Source organism: Symphalangus syndactylus, chromosome 22 (assembly GCF_028878055.3).
Source record: "Symphalangus syndactylus isolate Jambi chromosome 22, NHGRI_mSymSyn1-v2.1_pri, whole genome shotgun sequence".
In the NCBI taxonomy this organism is placed as follows: Eukaryota; Metazoa; Chordata; class Mammalia; order Primates; family Hylobatidae; genus Symphalangus; species Symphalangus syndactylus.
This window is the reverse complement of record NC_072444.2, coordinates 74,862,279-74,877,370: the sequence shown is the minus strand read 5'-3', so window position 1 is coordinate 74,877,370 and position 15,092 is coordinate 74,862,279. Positions and strand designations below refer to the sequence as shown.

At 50.3% G+C, this 15,092-nt stretch overlaps 1 protein-coding gene across 13 annotated transcripts in view; it reads right to left on the bottom strand.

Moving 5' to 3' along the window:
* Positions 1 to 15,092, bottom strand: part of MAD1L1 (mitotic arrest deficient 1 like 1) — a 408,622-nt gene that overhangs the window by 137,774 nt on the left and 255,756 nt on the right. For all 13 annotated transcript variants that reach the window (XM_063631057.1, XM_055262343.2, XM_063631054.1 and 10 more), the window contains one exon: positions 2,270 to 2,360. In XM_063631057.1, coding sequence (XP_063487127.1) covers positions 2,270 to 2,360 — 91 coding nt within the window. The remainder of the gene's footprint in view (positions 1 to 2,269; positions 2,361 to 15,092) is intronic.

Genomic DNA, 15,092 nt, shown 5'->3' with positions numbered 1-15,092 from the left:
CAATCTCTGCCTCCTGGGTTCAAGCGATTCTCCTGCCTCAGCCTCCTGAGTAGCTGGGACTACAGGTGCCAACCACCATGCCCAGCTAATTTTTGTATTTTTAGTAGAGGCAGGGTTTCACCATGTTGGCCAGGCTGGCCTTGAACTCCTGACCTCAGGCGATCCACCCGCCTCGGCCTCCCAAAGTACTGGGATTACAGGCGTGAGCCACCATGCCCGGCCAAAAGAGAGATTTTCAATGGTCTTGCAAGATCAGGTGTCTGGTGGGCAGGCACACCCAGCACGGTCACAACAAGCCATTTATCCCCTAGTGCGCAGGCCCCTCCCCCAGTTCCTCACGGGCTGAGTCCTCTGGGGTCACAGTCTTCCTGGACGTCGCCTACTGATCGTTGGGCAGGGGCTATAGGTGTTTTTTAAGGGTTGTCTTGTGTATTTTGTTGCAGCCCACGATGCATTGCAATCCTAGTCAGCTCAGGGGCTCTTCACATATTTGGCTTATGACCTAAGTAGCTGGGCAGGCTGATAAGAACAGACAAAACGAACTGTTTTGCAGACTAGTAAAACTTTGATCATAGACTAAACTTACTTGGTTTGGATGAGGGCAAGTAAGGTGGGTGAGGGGGCGGGGGGAAGGGGGAGGCCGACAAGCAGGCATCGGTGATCCAAGCAGGGGCCTAGTACATCCTGTTTCTTCTGTAGTTTGCTGACCTAAGCCGGTTCAAGGCACTTTATCTTGGAAATGGATCCTATTTACATTATTTCCTTCAGTCGCACAGCGCTGGGCATCCAGAGCCAGGGGCAGCCTGAGCCACCATAGGGCCTGTGAGGCCTCACCTTCCCCAGGGCCACCCTGGACATCCCCCCACTAAGGGTGAAATCACAGGGGGTGTCAGAGGTGGTGGCAGCTGGAGGGCTGTCTAGAAGTTTCCAAAACTTCACAGGCCAAACCCCAGTGGCCTCCGCGCCTCACTGCTCTGCACTTGCTTCTCTCACACTATCCGGGCACTGTCGTCCCTGTTGCCCTGCCCCAGGGAGGAACAGCTCCTGAATCCTGGGCTAGGCTCGAGGTCACCATATCACAGCATAAACATCTGCTTCCCCCGGACCACCAGGCCCAGCCCTGTCCTCTCCCCAAATGGCCACACTGGCCACACTGCAGCACCACACCTCAGCTCTAAGCAGCTTTAGGACATGCCTGGGGCAGAGCCCCCACCCCTCCAAGGCCCTGGCAGAGCTCAGGGGAGGGTCACAGGTGACACTGCCAGCCCCACTCCTCATGCCAAGCCCACGGTACGTGACAGCCCTTGGCATCTCCCACAGAGGAGTGCTCCACTAGTGAGCTCCCGAGCACATGCTGTCTGTGCAGGACGGGGATGGTGGCCAGGCCCTAGCAGGTGTTCACCAGGTGCTGACACAGCACTCACCCACACCCTCACCTCATTCACGCCTCAACAAGCTCCAAGGGCCAGCCACTGAGGACGCCTTGGGGAAAGTGCTGGAAGCCGGGGCAGGGAAGCCGTAAGAGGTGCCTGCGGGGATGCCTGGCCCCCAGTCAGCAAGCAACGTGGGCGCCAAGGAGCAGGGTTCAGGCTCTGCTCAGCCCAACACCCAGAAAGACGTTCAGCAGCTCTGACGCAGAGCCTCTGGTGGCCGGGCAGCAGCCCCGTGACCGCTCCCTGTATACCACGGCCCAGTTAAAACAAGATGACAGGTCCTAGGGCTGAGGACAGGCCAGCGTGGCTCGGAGCCGCCCGTCACCACAGATGTCACTCCTCCCATCGCCAGGAACTGGTCATAAAAAATAGATTTGATCTGCCTCTAACAGGTGCCAAGATAAAATTAATGGCCTGTCCAAAAACCCAGTAACCTCGAACCTGAGGGCTTCCTGCCATGCAGCAACTCAGAGAGGAGGATGAAAACCAAAGAGAAAGTACAATTATTAAAAGAACACAAACAGCAGTCCAGCCTTGCCACAGCAGATCCCGGGTGGGCATAGTGCAAACCCGCCCAGAGCCCACTCCACCGACACCAGGCGTGTGGGTGGCACAGTGCTCAGAGGACCCCGGAGGCAGCCAGTGCAGGCCTGTCAGTGGCACAGCCTCCCCGCCAGGCAAGGGGGTACACATGGGAGGGAGGAGAGCCCAAAGAATTCAGACAGACGAGCCAGAAAACAGGTGTTCTGTGGCGGCAGGAACCATGGTCGTTCACGATGCCCAGAGAAATGAGAGGCCCCAGGCAGTGCCTCCCCAAGAGGCTGCCCTGCCCTCACCTGCAGCACACGCCGCTCCAGCTGTGCCTCCAGCATCCTCTTTTCCTCCTCCAGCCGACTCCGCTCGCCCTCCAGCTCCTCGACCTTCAACCTGCAAGGAGAGCAAGACGGTGACCAGGTGTCTGTGGCCAGCCATGCTGGGGAAGTCTCACCCTCTGGGTGATAAGCAGGTGAAAGGTTAGGAGACCCAGCTATACAGCTTTATTTCTAAATACATGTCGTGAACCTCTCAGAGTCCAGCGATAACATCAAGAGAAAATTGGAAAATGACACAAGTACAGGATGGGGGAGTCCGTGGCGGCCCCTGCTCAGCTGGAGGAGCCTGTGTGTAGAAAGTCTCTGCGGACCACACCTTGGCTGGAAGCACAGAGGGAACCAGCCCAAAGCAGGACGCCTGGGAGTCGGTGTGTCCATGTCCGTCAGCCACTCCCAGAGGGTGATGTGACGGCGGAGTGCAGGGGACACTGAGGGACAGGGAATCGACCTCAGGACATCTTCAGAAATGAGGAAAAGACAGGAAAGGACTTCTACTGCGGGGTGTAGAAGGAGCTGATGACATGGGACCACAGAGCCACAATTCAGATGACAAAAGCATGCTTCGGGGTTCCCTTCTCCACAGTGGGAACAGAATGCAAAACAAACCTCCATGGCCACGACTGGAATGGGGCCAGTTTTAGTTCACTGTAAGAAGCTGTCTAGTTTTGTCTTCATTTCTAGATCTAATATTTTGAATGGAAAACATATTCATGTGGTTTAAAAATTAAAAAAGTCTGTCAAGGCCCGTAGTGATGGAAGTATTACTTGACACCACACAGGGACAGGAGTGGGGACAGCTATTCCAGCCTGAGAACTGCTCCAGGGCATCCCAGCACACCACAACAGCAAGACCCGAGGAAACCCAACTCTTTCCAAGAAACCTAACTGCATCTCTGAAAAAAGATCAAGAAGATTTATACAAATGCAAAAATGTCTAGAACACAACAAGCTAAAATTCACAATGCCTGCCATCCAGTCAAAGATTACCAGACATTTAAAGCAGCAGGAAGACATGGCCTATAATGAAGAGATTAACCAATCAACGAATACCTACCAAGACACAGCATTGCAGAGACAGCAATGCTGGCAAACAGGGACATTTAGACAGTTATTAAAACTATTGGAAAAATGCAACAGTTCATACTTGGAAGAGACACACGTAGAAGTGGAAACTACGTCTCAGATAAACATGCTGGATGGGATTAATGACAGATTAGAATCCGTAAAGAGAAAAGTTTAATGTCCTCAAGGGCACAGCAATAGAAACTATCAAAAACAAAACACAGAGGCCGGGCACAGTGGCTCACGCCTGTAATCCCAGCACTTTGGGAGCCAAGGCAGCTGGATCGCTTGAGGCCAGGAGTTCAAAACCAGCCTGGCCAACATGGCGTAACCCCTTCTCTACTAAAAATAAAAAAATTAGCCGGGTGTGGTGGTGCACCCCTGTAGTCCCAGCTCCTCAGGAGGCTGAGGCGTAAGAATCGCTTGAACCCAGCGGGTGGAGGCTACAGTGAGCCAAGATCACCCCAGTGCACTCCAGCCTGGCTGACAGAGCGAGGCCCTGTCTCAAAAATAAATAAATAAGCAAACAAACACAGAGAGGAAAAGATTCCTGAAAAATGAAAAGAGAATCACTGAGCTGTGGGACAGCTTCATGAGGCATAAAATACATGAACGAGAGTCCCAAAAGGAAAGAAGGCAGAGGAAGCGATGGGACAAATACTATAAGAAAGTTCCACATTCAATGGAAAGGATAAAGCCACAGATGTAGGAAGCTCAACAGACACGAGGCAGCGCAAGGAACACAGGCCCAGGAAACAAAACGCTGGCAGCCCCAGAGCACATCAGGACGAGCCTGCTCAGGACCACGGCATGGAAAACCACCTTAAAGGCAGAGGTGGTACCTATGGAGGCACAAGGCGGGGTTCTCATGAGAAACAGCACAACAGAGAAAAGAACGAAAGAAATGAAATGAAAACTGAAACAACGAAAGAAATGAAAACCACCACCTTAGAACTGTGAAACCATCTCCAAAAACAAAAGCAAATAAAGATGCCTTCAGATCAGACACAAAAGCTGAAAGAATTCATCATCAGCCGACCTGCTCTACAGAAATGTCAGGTAAGGCCTGCAGGTGAAGGAGGACGAGGGTGGGGCGGGGCGGTGCGAGGCAAATAAACCCAGATCTGCGCAGAGAACCAGGAGGGCTGGAACAGCAGCTGCATTTAGGGAGATCTTTCTTACATTCATGTCTTTTTAAAAAATTTAAATTATTAACTTTTTAAAGTGATTAATAGATTAAACAAAACTAATGAAAATATATTGGGGATTTAATATATAGAATAAATAAAATGTATGACAACAGTATAAAGGCTGGAGGAGAAAGCCGACACTGCGGCTGTAAGGTGATTACACTGTATGTGAGAAGACGTAATATCATTTGAAGGTAGGCTGTGGTAAGTTAAAGACGTATACTATACACCCTACAGCAAGCCCTAAAATAACAAAGACTTATAGCTAAAGTGCCAAAAAAGTAAATAAAACAAAATCAGAAAAACACCAAACTAGGTTGAAAAAAGGTAAAAAGAAAAAAAAAAAGAAAAAGGGAATGAAGAAGAGACAGACGAATAGAAAATATTAAAATGACAAGATCAAAACTAATCATATCAATAATCAAATTAGATGTAAGTAGCCTAACCACTACAATTAAAAGACAGACACTTAAACTGGATTAAAAAGCAACACCGAATTAGATACCGCCAACAATAATGCACTTTAAATAGGAAGATGCAAAAAGACATAACATGTCATCACTAAGAAAACCAGCAAGAAAGAGCCAGAGACGCTACTAATACCGGAAATAGTAAATTTCAGAGCACATACTATTACCAAGAAGGTAACTTATAATAATAAAGAGATCCATTAGTCAAAGGAAAATAATAATCCTAAACATGTGTGTGTACTAATAAAAGAGCTGCAAAACAAATGAAGCAAAACCAGCCAGAAATGCAGGGAGAAACAGACGGGTCCACAATGACAATCGGAGACTTCAATATCCCTCTCTCAATAGCTGATAGAACAACGGGCAAAAAATCAGGAGGACAAGGACCACATGATCAGCCAACTTGCCCTATTTCACCTGGGTAAATGCTTCGACTCTAAGAGCAGAAGACCCAGTCTTTTCAGGAGCACTTGAACTATGTACCAAGATGACCTCATGCTAAACCATAAAAGAAGGTTCAGTCTATTTAGGAATTTCCTAATTCTAACTATGTTATAGGACCATCATGGAATTAAACTAGAAATCAGCACCAGAAAGTCATCTGGAAAATATCACTTACAAAAGCATCCAACACCATGAAATACACAGAGATGGAACGGAACAGGCCAAGAAAAACCTGCACGTGACAAGCTCGGAGCACTGCGGAGAAAGCTCCAGGGCGACCTCCACACAGGGAGATAGACATGCCTCGTCCAGGCTGGGAGACTCTGGGTGTTGGGAACACACTTCTCCCCCAAATTAATCCACAGAATCAGAGCAACCTCAGTCAAAATCCCACAGGCTTCTTTGTACAAATTGGCAAGCTGATTCTAAAATTCATATGGAGATGTAATGGACCTAGAACAGAGAAAGCAACATTGACGATGAAAAAGGAGTGGCTACCTAATTTCACCAACTACTTGAAAGCTGTAGTAATCACAACAGTGCAGTACTGGTCTGCAAGACAGACAGACCAATGAAACACAACAGAGTCCAGAAACAGGAGCACAAACACAACCAATTTTTGAAAAATATACACAGGCAATTCAGTGTAGAAAGGACAAACTCTTCAACAAATGGTTCTGGAAAAACTGGGTGTTCTTGGGGGGAATAAAGAATTAAAATCTTGTACAATAAATGAAAATTCCTGCTCAATCCTGAACCAAAAGTTATAAAGTTACTAAAGGAAAATACAGGAGAAAATCTTGTGAATTTGGGACAGCCAAAGATTTCTTAGCTATGATACCTGATATGGTTTGGCTGTGTCCCCACCCAAATCTCATCTTGAATTGTAGCTCCCATAATCTCCACGTGTTGTGGGAGGGACGTGGTGGGAGATAATGAATCAGGGGTGGTCTCCCCCATACCGTTCTCACGTGTTGTGGGAGGGACGTGGTGGGAGATAATGAATCACGGAGGCGGTTCCCCCATACCGTTCTTGCGTGTTGTGGGAGGGACGTGGTGGGAGATAACGAATCGGGTGGTTTCCCCCATACTGTTCTCGTGGTCGTGAATAAGTCTCACGAGATCTGATTTTATCAGGGGGTTTCCCCTTTGGCTTGACTCTCATTCTCTCGTCTGCCACTATGTAAGACGTGCCTTTTGTCTGCCGCCATGATTGTGAGGCCTCCCCAGCCACGTGGAACTGTGAGTCCATTCAACCTCTTTTTCTTTATCAATTATCCAGTCCGGGTATGTCTTTATCAGCAGCGTGAAAATGGACTAATATCCAAAGGATCATATGTAACAGAAAACATTGAAAAATTGGACTTTATCACAAAAACTTCTCTTCAAAATACCCGATGAAAGAATGAAAAGACAAGACACAGACTGGGAGAAAATATTTGGAAAGCAAATAATCTGATAAAGGCCTTGTATCCAGAACATATAAAGAGCTCTCCCAAACTCAACAATAAGAAAAATAATCAAATTTTAAAATGGACAAAAAAACAGGTGCTTTACCAAAGAAGATCTACAGATGACAAGTGAGCTGAATGAAAAGATGCTCAATGTCATTAGTCATTTGTGAAATAAAAAATAAAAGGCCACAGTGAGATACGACTGCCAACCTATTAGAAGGCCTAAATGAAAACTTTTAAAACTAGCCGGGTGTGGTGGTGCACACCTGTAGTCCCAGCTACCCAGGAGGCTGGCGTGGGAGGATTACTTGAGCCCCGGAGTCAGAGGCTGCAGGCGGCTATGATCCCACCACTGCACTCCAGCCTGGGCAACAGAGCAAGACCCCGCCTCTAAAAGAAACATTAAAAAAAATAAAACAGGGACTAAGTAAAAAGACTGTGCTGCATGCTGGTGAGGAGAAGCTGCACCTCAACCACTCTGGAAGACAGGCAACCTCGGAACACGTTACACATGTGACCGCTAGGCACTCTACACTAGGCGTTTACCTGAAAGAAAACAAAGTTGATTTCTACATGGGATTTTATTTATAATATACAGCAGTTTCATTCAGAATAGCCAAAAACCAGAAAAACTCCAAATGTCCATCGCAAGGGAACGTATAAACTGTGGTGTCTCCATACGACAGAACACAACTCAGCAGTGAAGACGACGCAGCTGTGTGCACAGTGATCTCTCCCCAAACCAGCCATGCTGCGTGGAAGAGGCAAAAAGACGGAGACCACACGCTCCAGGACTGACGCCACGCCCAGAAGACTCGACAGCCGCCTGCCAATCTACAGTGATGGAAAGCACGTCGGCGGGTTTGGCGTGGGGAGAGGAGGCAGGGAGGAGGGATTCCTGTCAAACAAGAGCACGTGTCTGGGGGTCTTGAATGTGAGTGTGGTAACAATGGCTCCATGGGTATATGTGTGTGTACATGCAAATTCATCACACTGCACTTGACATCATGCAGCTTACTGCACACCAGTTGTACCTCAAGAAAGCTGTAAAAACCGTACTGTAGTGAATGACCTCTGACATCTGCTTCCTGCTTGTACGGCGCACCTGCAGGACATGCATCTGGAGGCGGGGCTGCTGGCCGGGGGCAAGCATCTCTGTCATCCCAGCAGACGCCATGCACTGCTGTCCCTGGGTGTCTGGGACACTCCCACTCACACCAACATCCTGAGCATGGGCCTAGAAGGTATTTCTGCAGCAACAATGCCTCGCTCCTCTTGAGGCAGGGAGTGCCAGCAGGGGAGACATCTGAGCACAGCCCAGTGTCACCGTCTCTCAGGAGGGTGGCTGTGCAGCGTGAGACCTAGCACACACCTCCGGCACCAGCTGATGCCTCCTGGAGAGGTTTTGGGAGCCCCACAAGTGCTGTGGCTTTACAAACAACCCCCTCAGTCTTCACATCAATCTAGCAGGGAAGTCCTGGTGCCTGAGTAAAGGGGAGACTGAGGCTCAGAAAGCTGTCTGAGAGGCCCCTGATCACAGAGCTGCTAAGGGGCCTGGCCGAAGGCCCGGGATGGGTGTTCCTGACCCTCGCCTCCCAGGGCTTCTCAGGGGAGTGAACCTGCCCAAGGTAATGAATGACGACATGGTGGCGGCCTCCAAGGCCATCTCCGAGAAGCTGCCTTCTGCAGGGACTTCTCAACTTAGGGAGATGCTGGATGAAAAGGCCCCTTTTAAAATGATATTATGGATTCTGAAGGCTTGGGAGCAAAATGTTTTCAAGGGCTGAATTTGAATAAGCGCACGCGTGTAGCTGCAGCCATGTTAACAGAATGACCTGCGTGACCCACCCTCGCCGCCAGACAGCAAGCCCACATGCGTGCTCGTTTGTGCACCAAAGGGGTGCACTTTCTTCTGCTGTCCTCCTTTCAGACAAACTGCTACTGCACAGAGAGCAAGAAAGAGAACAAACGAATAAACAAGTTGCGGGGGATGGTGCTCAAAAGCTCAGAATTCTGGTTTGCCTTCAAACTGTTCAAAGCAATCAGTTCTGGCATAAGCTTCTTGAAATTGACTTACTGCAACTTTTTTAAACATGAGGAGTGCTACATAAATTAGCTGCCAGCCTAGATCTTTCCTCGAGACGATGACGCCAATCAAAGCAGGTGCCTGTCTCCGAGCGTATGCGTGGAAAGCAGCTGGAGGGTAGCCGGGATCTTGCTTGTAACAAACCCATCACACACGAGGGAAACTTTTGCAAGAAAAATGATTAGTTGTTTTTGCTGAACTAAAAGATGTATAATGTAATGGGGGGGGCTGGGTGCCGCAGGTGAGGCTCCCGGGGCCTGGAGAGGGGACAGTAGGGAGACCTGAGGCCCAACGGGCAGACAGCATCCAGTCCAGGAAGCCCCTCATCCAGGCCAGCCTCCCACGGGTCCCAGACCCCTGCACTGCCTGCCAGCCCCTCCCCAGTGGGCCTTGACCCCCACACTTCACATTTTACTGCTCTGTCCCCTTCATCAAATGGCTGGCTCCACATTTCCAGCCCTGATCATGGTGTCTGACTCACAGCAGGCATTGATGAGCGTTTCCCTTGAACAATGGGTGTGGAACCCCACCAGAGAGGCTGGCAAGTGGGGTACGTAGGACCCCCCAGCCCTGAAGATGGTCACACAAGGGTGGGTGGGGCCCAGCTTAACCCAACACTCGCTGTGTGTCCTGACACGGAGCACCCCGCCCCTCCAGGCTTGTCATAAAGACAGCACGTGACAAAGCCCCGCAGACATGGCAGTGTGACGGGGTGCCCACGCCTACCCTTCCTCTCCCACAGACAGGGTTACAAAGCCTGGACACACGCCCAGCTCTGGAAGGCCCACCGCACTGGCGGGAAGGGGACACCATGGCCCTTCTCTCACATCCCCTGACCTCAACCTCATGCCACCATCCAGGCAGCAGTGAGGCTGCTGTAGGAGGAGCTCAAGGCAGAGTCCTCTGGCACTCACCTGCGGGCCGGGAAAGAAAGCCACAGAGTTTCAGGAGCGTGTGGCCCTCCCTGCTCGGAGTATGGACTCCCCGGCCCCCGTGGCCTCTGCCTCTGCTTTTCACACACTACCACGGGCTCAGCCCACAGGGCTGCAGGGGCGGCAGCGAGCCTGAAGCAGGAGCCGTGTTCTCCGTTCCCAGATGGGCAGGACAAACTCTAGCTGCGTTTTCCTCCCTGTCCTCCTCCCGCAGGGCCAGGCGTGGGCCCAATCTCCACGACACCAGCAGAGTGCAACAGACGGTGCAAAGAGAGCCCCACATCCCTGGAGGACCACAAAGGGGAGACCCAGAAACATGAAAGCACCCGAAGAGCACGGAATGGAGGGACTGAAAAGGGTGGTCCTGGGGAGTTGGGGGGCATCCCTGGGTCGGCCCATGCCTGGGTCACATCCACACTGGCATCTGAAGCCAGTGAGAGCTGAGGGCATCCCTGGGTCGGCCTGTGCCTGGGTCCCATCCACACTGGCCTCTGAAGCCGACGACAGCTAAGCTGACGGGCACTGCCAATGTCCCAGGCCAAGGCCAGGAGCACTGCCAAGGCTTCACGACCTGAACTGGGATGGGAACCGCACCCCACAGAAGGTCGCTGGGACCTGGGCTAGAATCCACCAAGGTCGGCTCACTGCCAAACTGAAACACTCACATTCCTCACAGGACTTAAACACAGAACCTCTCTCACAGTGTTCAGGACATAACCCCAAATTACTCGGCACATGAAGAACCACAGAGATTTCAAGTCAGCCTGGAGAGGCAGTTCCAGCTGCCGGGGCTGAGGAGACAGGGCTGGGTTATCTGGGAAGTGCGGCAGAGAGGGGCCACAAGACGGCCCACGCAGACGAGTGTGCACAATCTCACAGCACACGGACACCCAAAGGTCTCAGCAAATTCACAGAAAAGTGAAGTGCTGAAAAAGTATTTAAGGAAATAAATGGCTGAAAAATCCCAAATTTGGCAAAAAAAAAAAATAAAAAATCCCTAGAGATTCAAGAAGCTGAGCAAACTCCAAACAGAATAAACCCAAAGAAATCCACACCCAGACACATCCAAATGAAACTGCTGAAAACTGAAGGCAAAAAAATGGTGAAAACAGAAAAAATCTGTGTGACCTCAAAGGGAACAGTGATTCAAGCATCTGAAAATCTCTCCCCAGGCAGGAACCGCGGTGAGGAGGAGGAACGCCGCACTCGTGGCGCGCTGGGAGGCGAGGGCCGCGGGCCGCGCTGCGTGCGCAGGGCAGAGCTCCTTCAGGAACACGAGGGGAATAAAGACGGACCCACCTGAGGGAAACCGTGAGGAATCGTAGCCACCTGCTCTCCAGGAGTGGCTGCCGGAAATCCTTCAGAAGGAAAGAGGACATGAAGGATACCTGGGGAGTCGACAATGAAGGAGGAACCGACGGCAGCTATCTGGGCTTACAGATAATACCCGGTTCTCCTACTGCCCTCTTCAAAACACTGTATGACTGAAAACAAAACCTGTGGCATTTCCATGTAGGTGGAAGGACGGCAGGAAGGCAGAGGGCAAGGGACCTGCCGGGAGGGGCTTCCAGGTGTGACTTCAAGTGGGATGACGCTGATTCTAAGTAGGCAGTGATAAGTACTCTAATTCCCAGAGCAAACACTCAAAACATCAAACTGAGAAATAGTCAGATGCCCATCCGCTAAATTAAAATGAAATACTAAAAACCATTCAAGTAACTTGAGAGAAAGCAGGAAGCATGAAAAGGAAAAACAAAAATGGAGGAGACACACAAACAAATAATAAAATGGTAGCAATGAAAAGACAGAGATTGCCATGATGGTTCAGAAACTGACCCGATGACATCACGTATACAGAAACTCAAAGAATGGGTACAGGCAGGCTGCAAGTAAAATATTTACAGCAGGCAAACACTATGGTAAAGGCAGCTGGCGGGAGGGTGTAGAAGCAGCGCCGCCCCAGGAGCCACAGGCACACCCAGACCCTGACCTGGGCTGCTCAGGACTGTGCTGCCGAGAGAAGGCTCAGGGCTCCGTGGAGGAACGGCTGATTGGAAAGCTGGGGCAGAGGACACAAGGTGAGTCTGGAGCACCCTGTGGTGCCGGAGAGTGAGGAAGGGCTCAGGAAATCCAATGACGGGGCACAGTGGGGAGCGGCCAGCCGCGGGGAGATCACCCAGCAAAACAAGTCCCGGTGCATGCACCGGATCAGAACACAGAGCACGTGGCAAACTCCCTTCAGTCCACACTGCGCTCAATAAACAAGTCCCGGTGCATACACCGGATCAGAACACAGAGCACGTGGCAAACTCCCTTCAGTCCACACTGCGCTCAACAAACAAGTCCCGGTGCATGCACCGGATCAGAACACAGTGCACGTGGCAAACACCCTTCAGTCCACACTGCACTCAATAAACAAGTCCTGGTGCATACACCGGATCAGAACACAGAGCACGTGGCAAACTCCCTTCAGTCCACACTGCGCTCAACAAACAAGTCCCGGTGCATGCACCGGATCAGAACACAGAGCATGCGGCAAACACCCTTCAGTCCACACTGCGCTCAATAAACAAGTCCCGGTGCATGCACTGGACACAGAGCATGCGGCAAACACCCTTCAGTCCACACTGCTGCCAATAAAAGAAGAAGTGAATAAACGGGGAAGAGGAGACACCTCCCTCACAGAACTCCACATCATACATGTAGAACTCATCCCTCCAGAAGGGGAGCGTCGCCTGCGCCCTGAGGGATTCGCTTCCAAGGAAGAGAGTGGAGAAAGTACAAACAGCTTCGCGGACGAGGCACCAGGCAGAGCACGCCTCAGTCCAGTGGTCAGGTCAACCGTCCACGCCTCAGTCCGGCAGTCAGGTCCGCCGTCAACGCCTCAGTCCGGCCGTCAGGTCAACCGTCCACGCCTCAGTCCGGCCGTCAGGTCCGCCGTCCACGCCTCAGTCCGGCAGTCAGGTCCGCCGTCCACGCCTCAGTCCGGCCGTCAGGTCCGCCGTCCACGCCTCAGTCCGGCGGTCAGGTCCACACTGCTGTTGCGTGGATGTCAGGGGCTCCCTGATGGGACATGGTGAGAAAGGACTTGCCGTCTGTGATCTTCCTTCCAAAAACCACCATCTCAGGTTAATAAGGAAACACATCACACAAGCTTGCTTCGGGGGCGTTCTAGGGACACCTAAACATACTGAGGTCAGGAGAAACGAGGAAAGACAAACGGTCACTGACCAGCGGCAGGAGAGATGTGACGACTAAAATCAACGCGGTGCCCTGGCTGCAACATGCAGGAAAGCCTGGTGGATCCAGACAAGGGCTGGAGATAGGCCCAGAGTCACACACCGGTGACGAACGCTATGGCGGCGTGAGATGTCAACAGCGAGAGAAACCGGGTGAAGAAGGTATGAGAACTCTCCGTCCAGTTTCCACAACTTGCCTATTGAATCTGGTAAATGGTGTGGCAATTCCATCTTTTCAAACAATCAACTGTTGGCCGGGTGTGGTGGCTCCCGCCTGTAATCCCAGCACTTTGGGAGGCCGAGGCGAGTGGATCACCTGAGGTCGGGAGTTTAAGACCAGCCTGGCCAATGTGATGAAACCCCGTCTGTATTAAAAATACAAAAATTAGCCGGGCATGGTGGCACATGATTGTAATCCCAGCTACTCGGGAGGCTGAGGCAGGATTCGCTTGAACCCGGGAGGCAGAAGTTGCAGTGAGCCAAGATGGCACCACTGCACTCCAGCCTGCGTGACAGAGCGAAACTCCATCTCAAAAATAAAAAATAAAAATAAAAAATAAACAAATAAAACAAAAAACCCATAGCTTATGTCAATCTCAATGGTGGAAGGCTAAAAGCTTTTCCCCTAAATCAGGAGGAACAAGACAAGAATGTCTGCTTTTGCTGCTTCTATTCAACATAGCCAGAGCAATTAGGCAAGAAAAAGAAATATTTTCCAATTGTATCCAATTGTATCCAAATTGGAAAAGAAGAAGTAAAACTACTTCTCTCTCTTTGCAGATGCCAGGCTACAGAAAACCCTAAAGAAGCTGCAAATAACCTGTTCTAGTCAATAAACAAAATCAGCAAAGTTGCAAGATACAAAGTCAACACACAAAAGATCAGTTGTATTTCCCTGTATTAGCAACGAGCAATCTGACAAGGAAATCAAGAAAACAATTCCATTCATAACAGCATCAAAAAGAACAAAACACTCTGCAATACATTTACCCAAGGAGGCATAAGATTTGTACCCTAAAAACTGCCAAACGTTGCTAAAAGAAATGAAGAAAACCTAAGTAAATGTAAAGCCATCTGTGTCAGGGAGAAGACTGCATGCTGTTTACCCGTCAGCGGAGTCAAACCCTCCTGAAAAAGAACCACCAGGAGGGAGACTCATAGCTCCTGACCTCGATATTTATGAGAAAGCTACATAAGTGAAAAAGGAACTGACTTTTATACACAAACAACTCGGATGGATCTCAAGAGCGTTGTGCTGAGTGAAAGGAGCCAGTCTCAAAAGACTGCATGTTGTAGGACTCGGCTGGAAAAAGCCGAGCTGCAGGGTGGAGCGGAGATGTGCAGCTGCTGGGAGGTCCCTGTGTGGCCGGGTGAATGGAAAGGGGGACCATGGAGGATTCCTGAAGGGGTGACGTTATTTTGCACTCTGATTACAGGGTGATTAGAGTTCACAGAGCTGTATCCTATAAGAAAAAAGTTAATTTTACTATATAATTTTAATTTTTACTTTTTTTTTTTTTTTGAGACGGTCTCACTCTATTACCCAGGCTGGAGTGCAGTGGCATGATCTCGGCTCACTGCAACCTCCACCTCCCGGGTTCAAGTGACCTCGTGTCTCAGCCTCCCAAGTAGCTGGGATTACAGGCGCGCACCACCACGCCCAGCTAAGTTTTCCATTTTTAGCAGAGACAGGGTTTCGCTATGTTGGCCAGGCTGGTCTCCAATTCCTGACCTCGGTGGTCCGCCTGCCTTGGCCTCTCAAAGTGCTGAGATAACAGGCGTGAGCCACCATGCCCAGCCTACTATATAATTTAAAAAGTAAAAAATTTAAAAACCTGCTGGGCTATGTCCTATGTCTTACTGTGGTGGTTGCATGCTTGTGCATACATTTGTTGAAACGTGACGGTGGC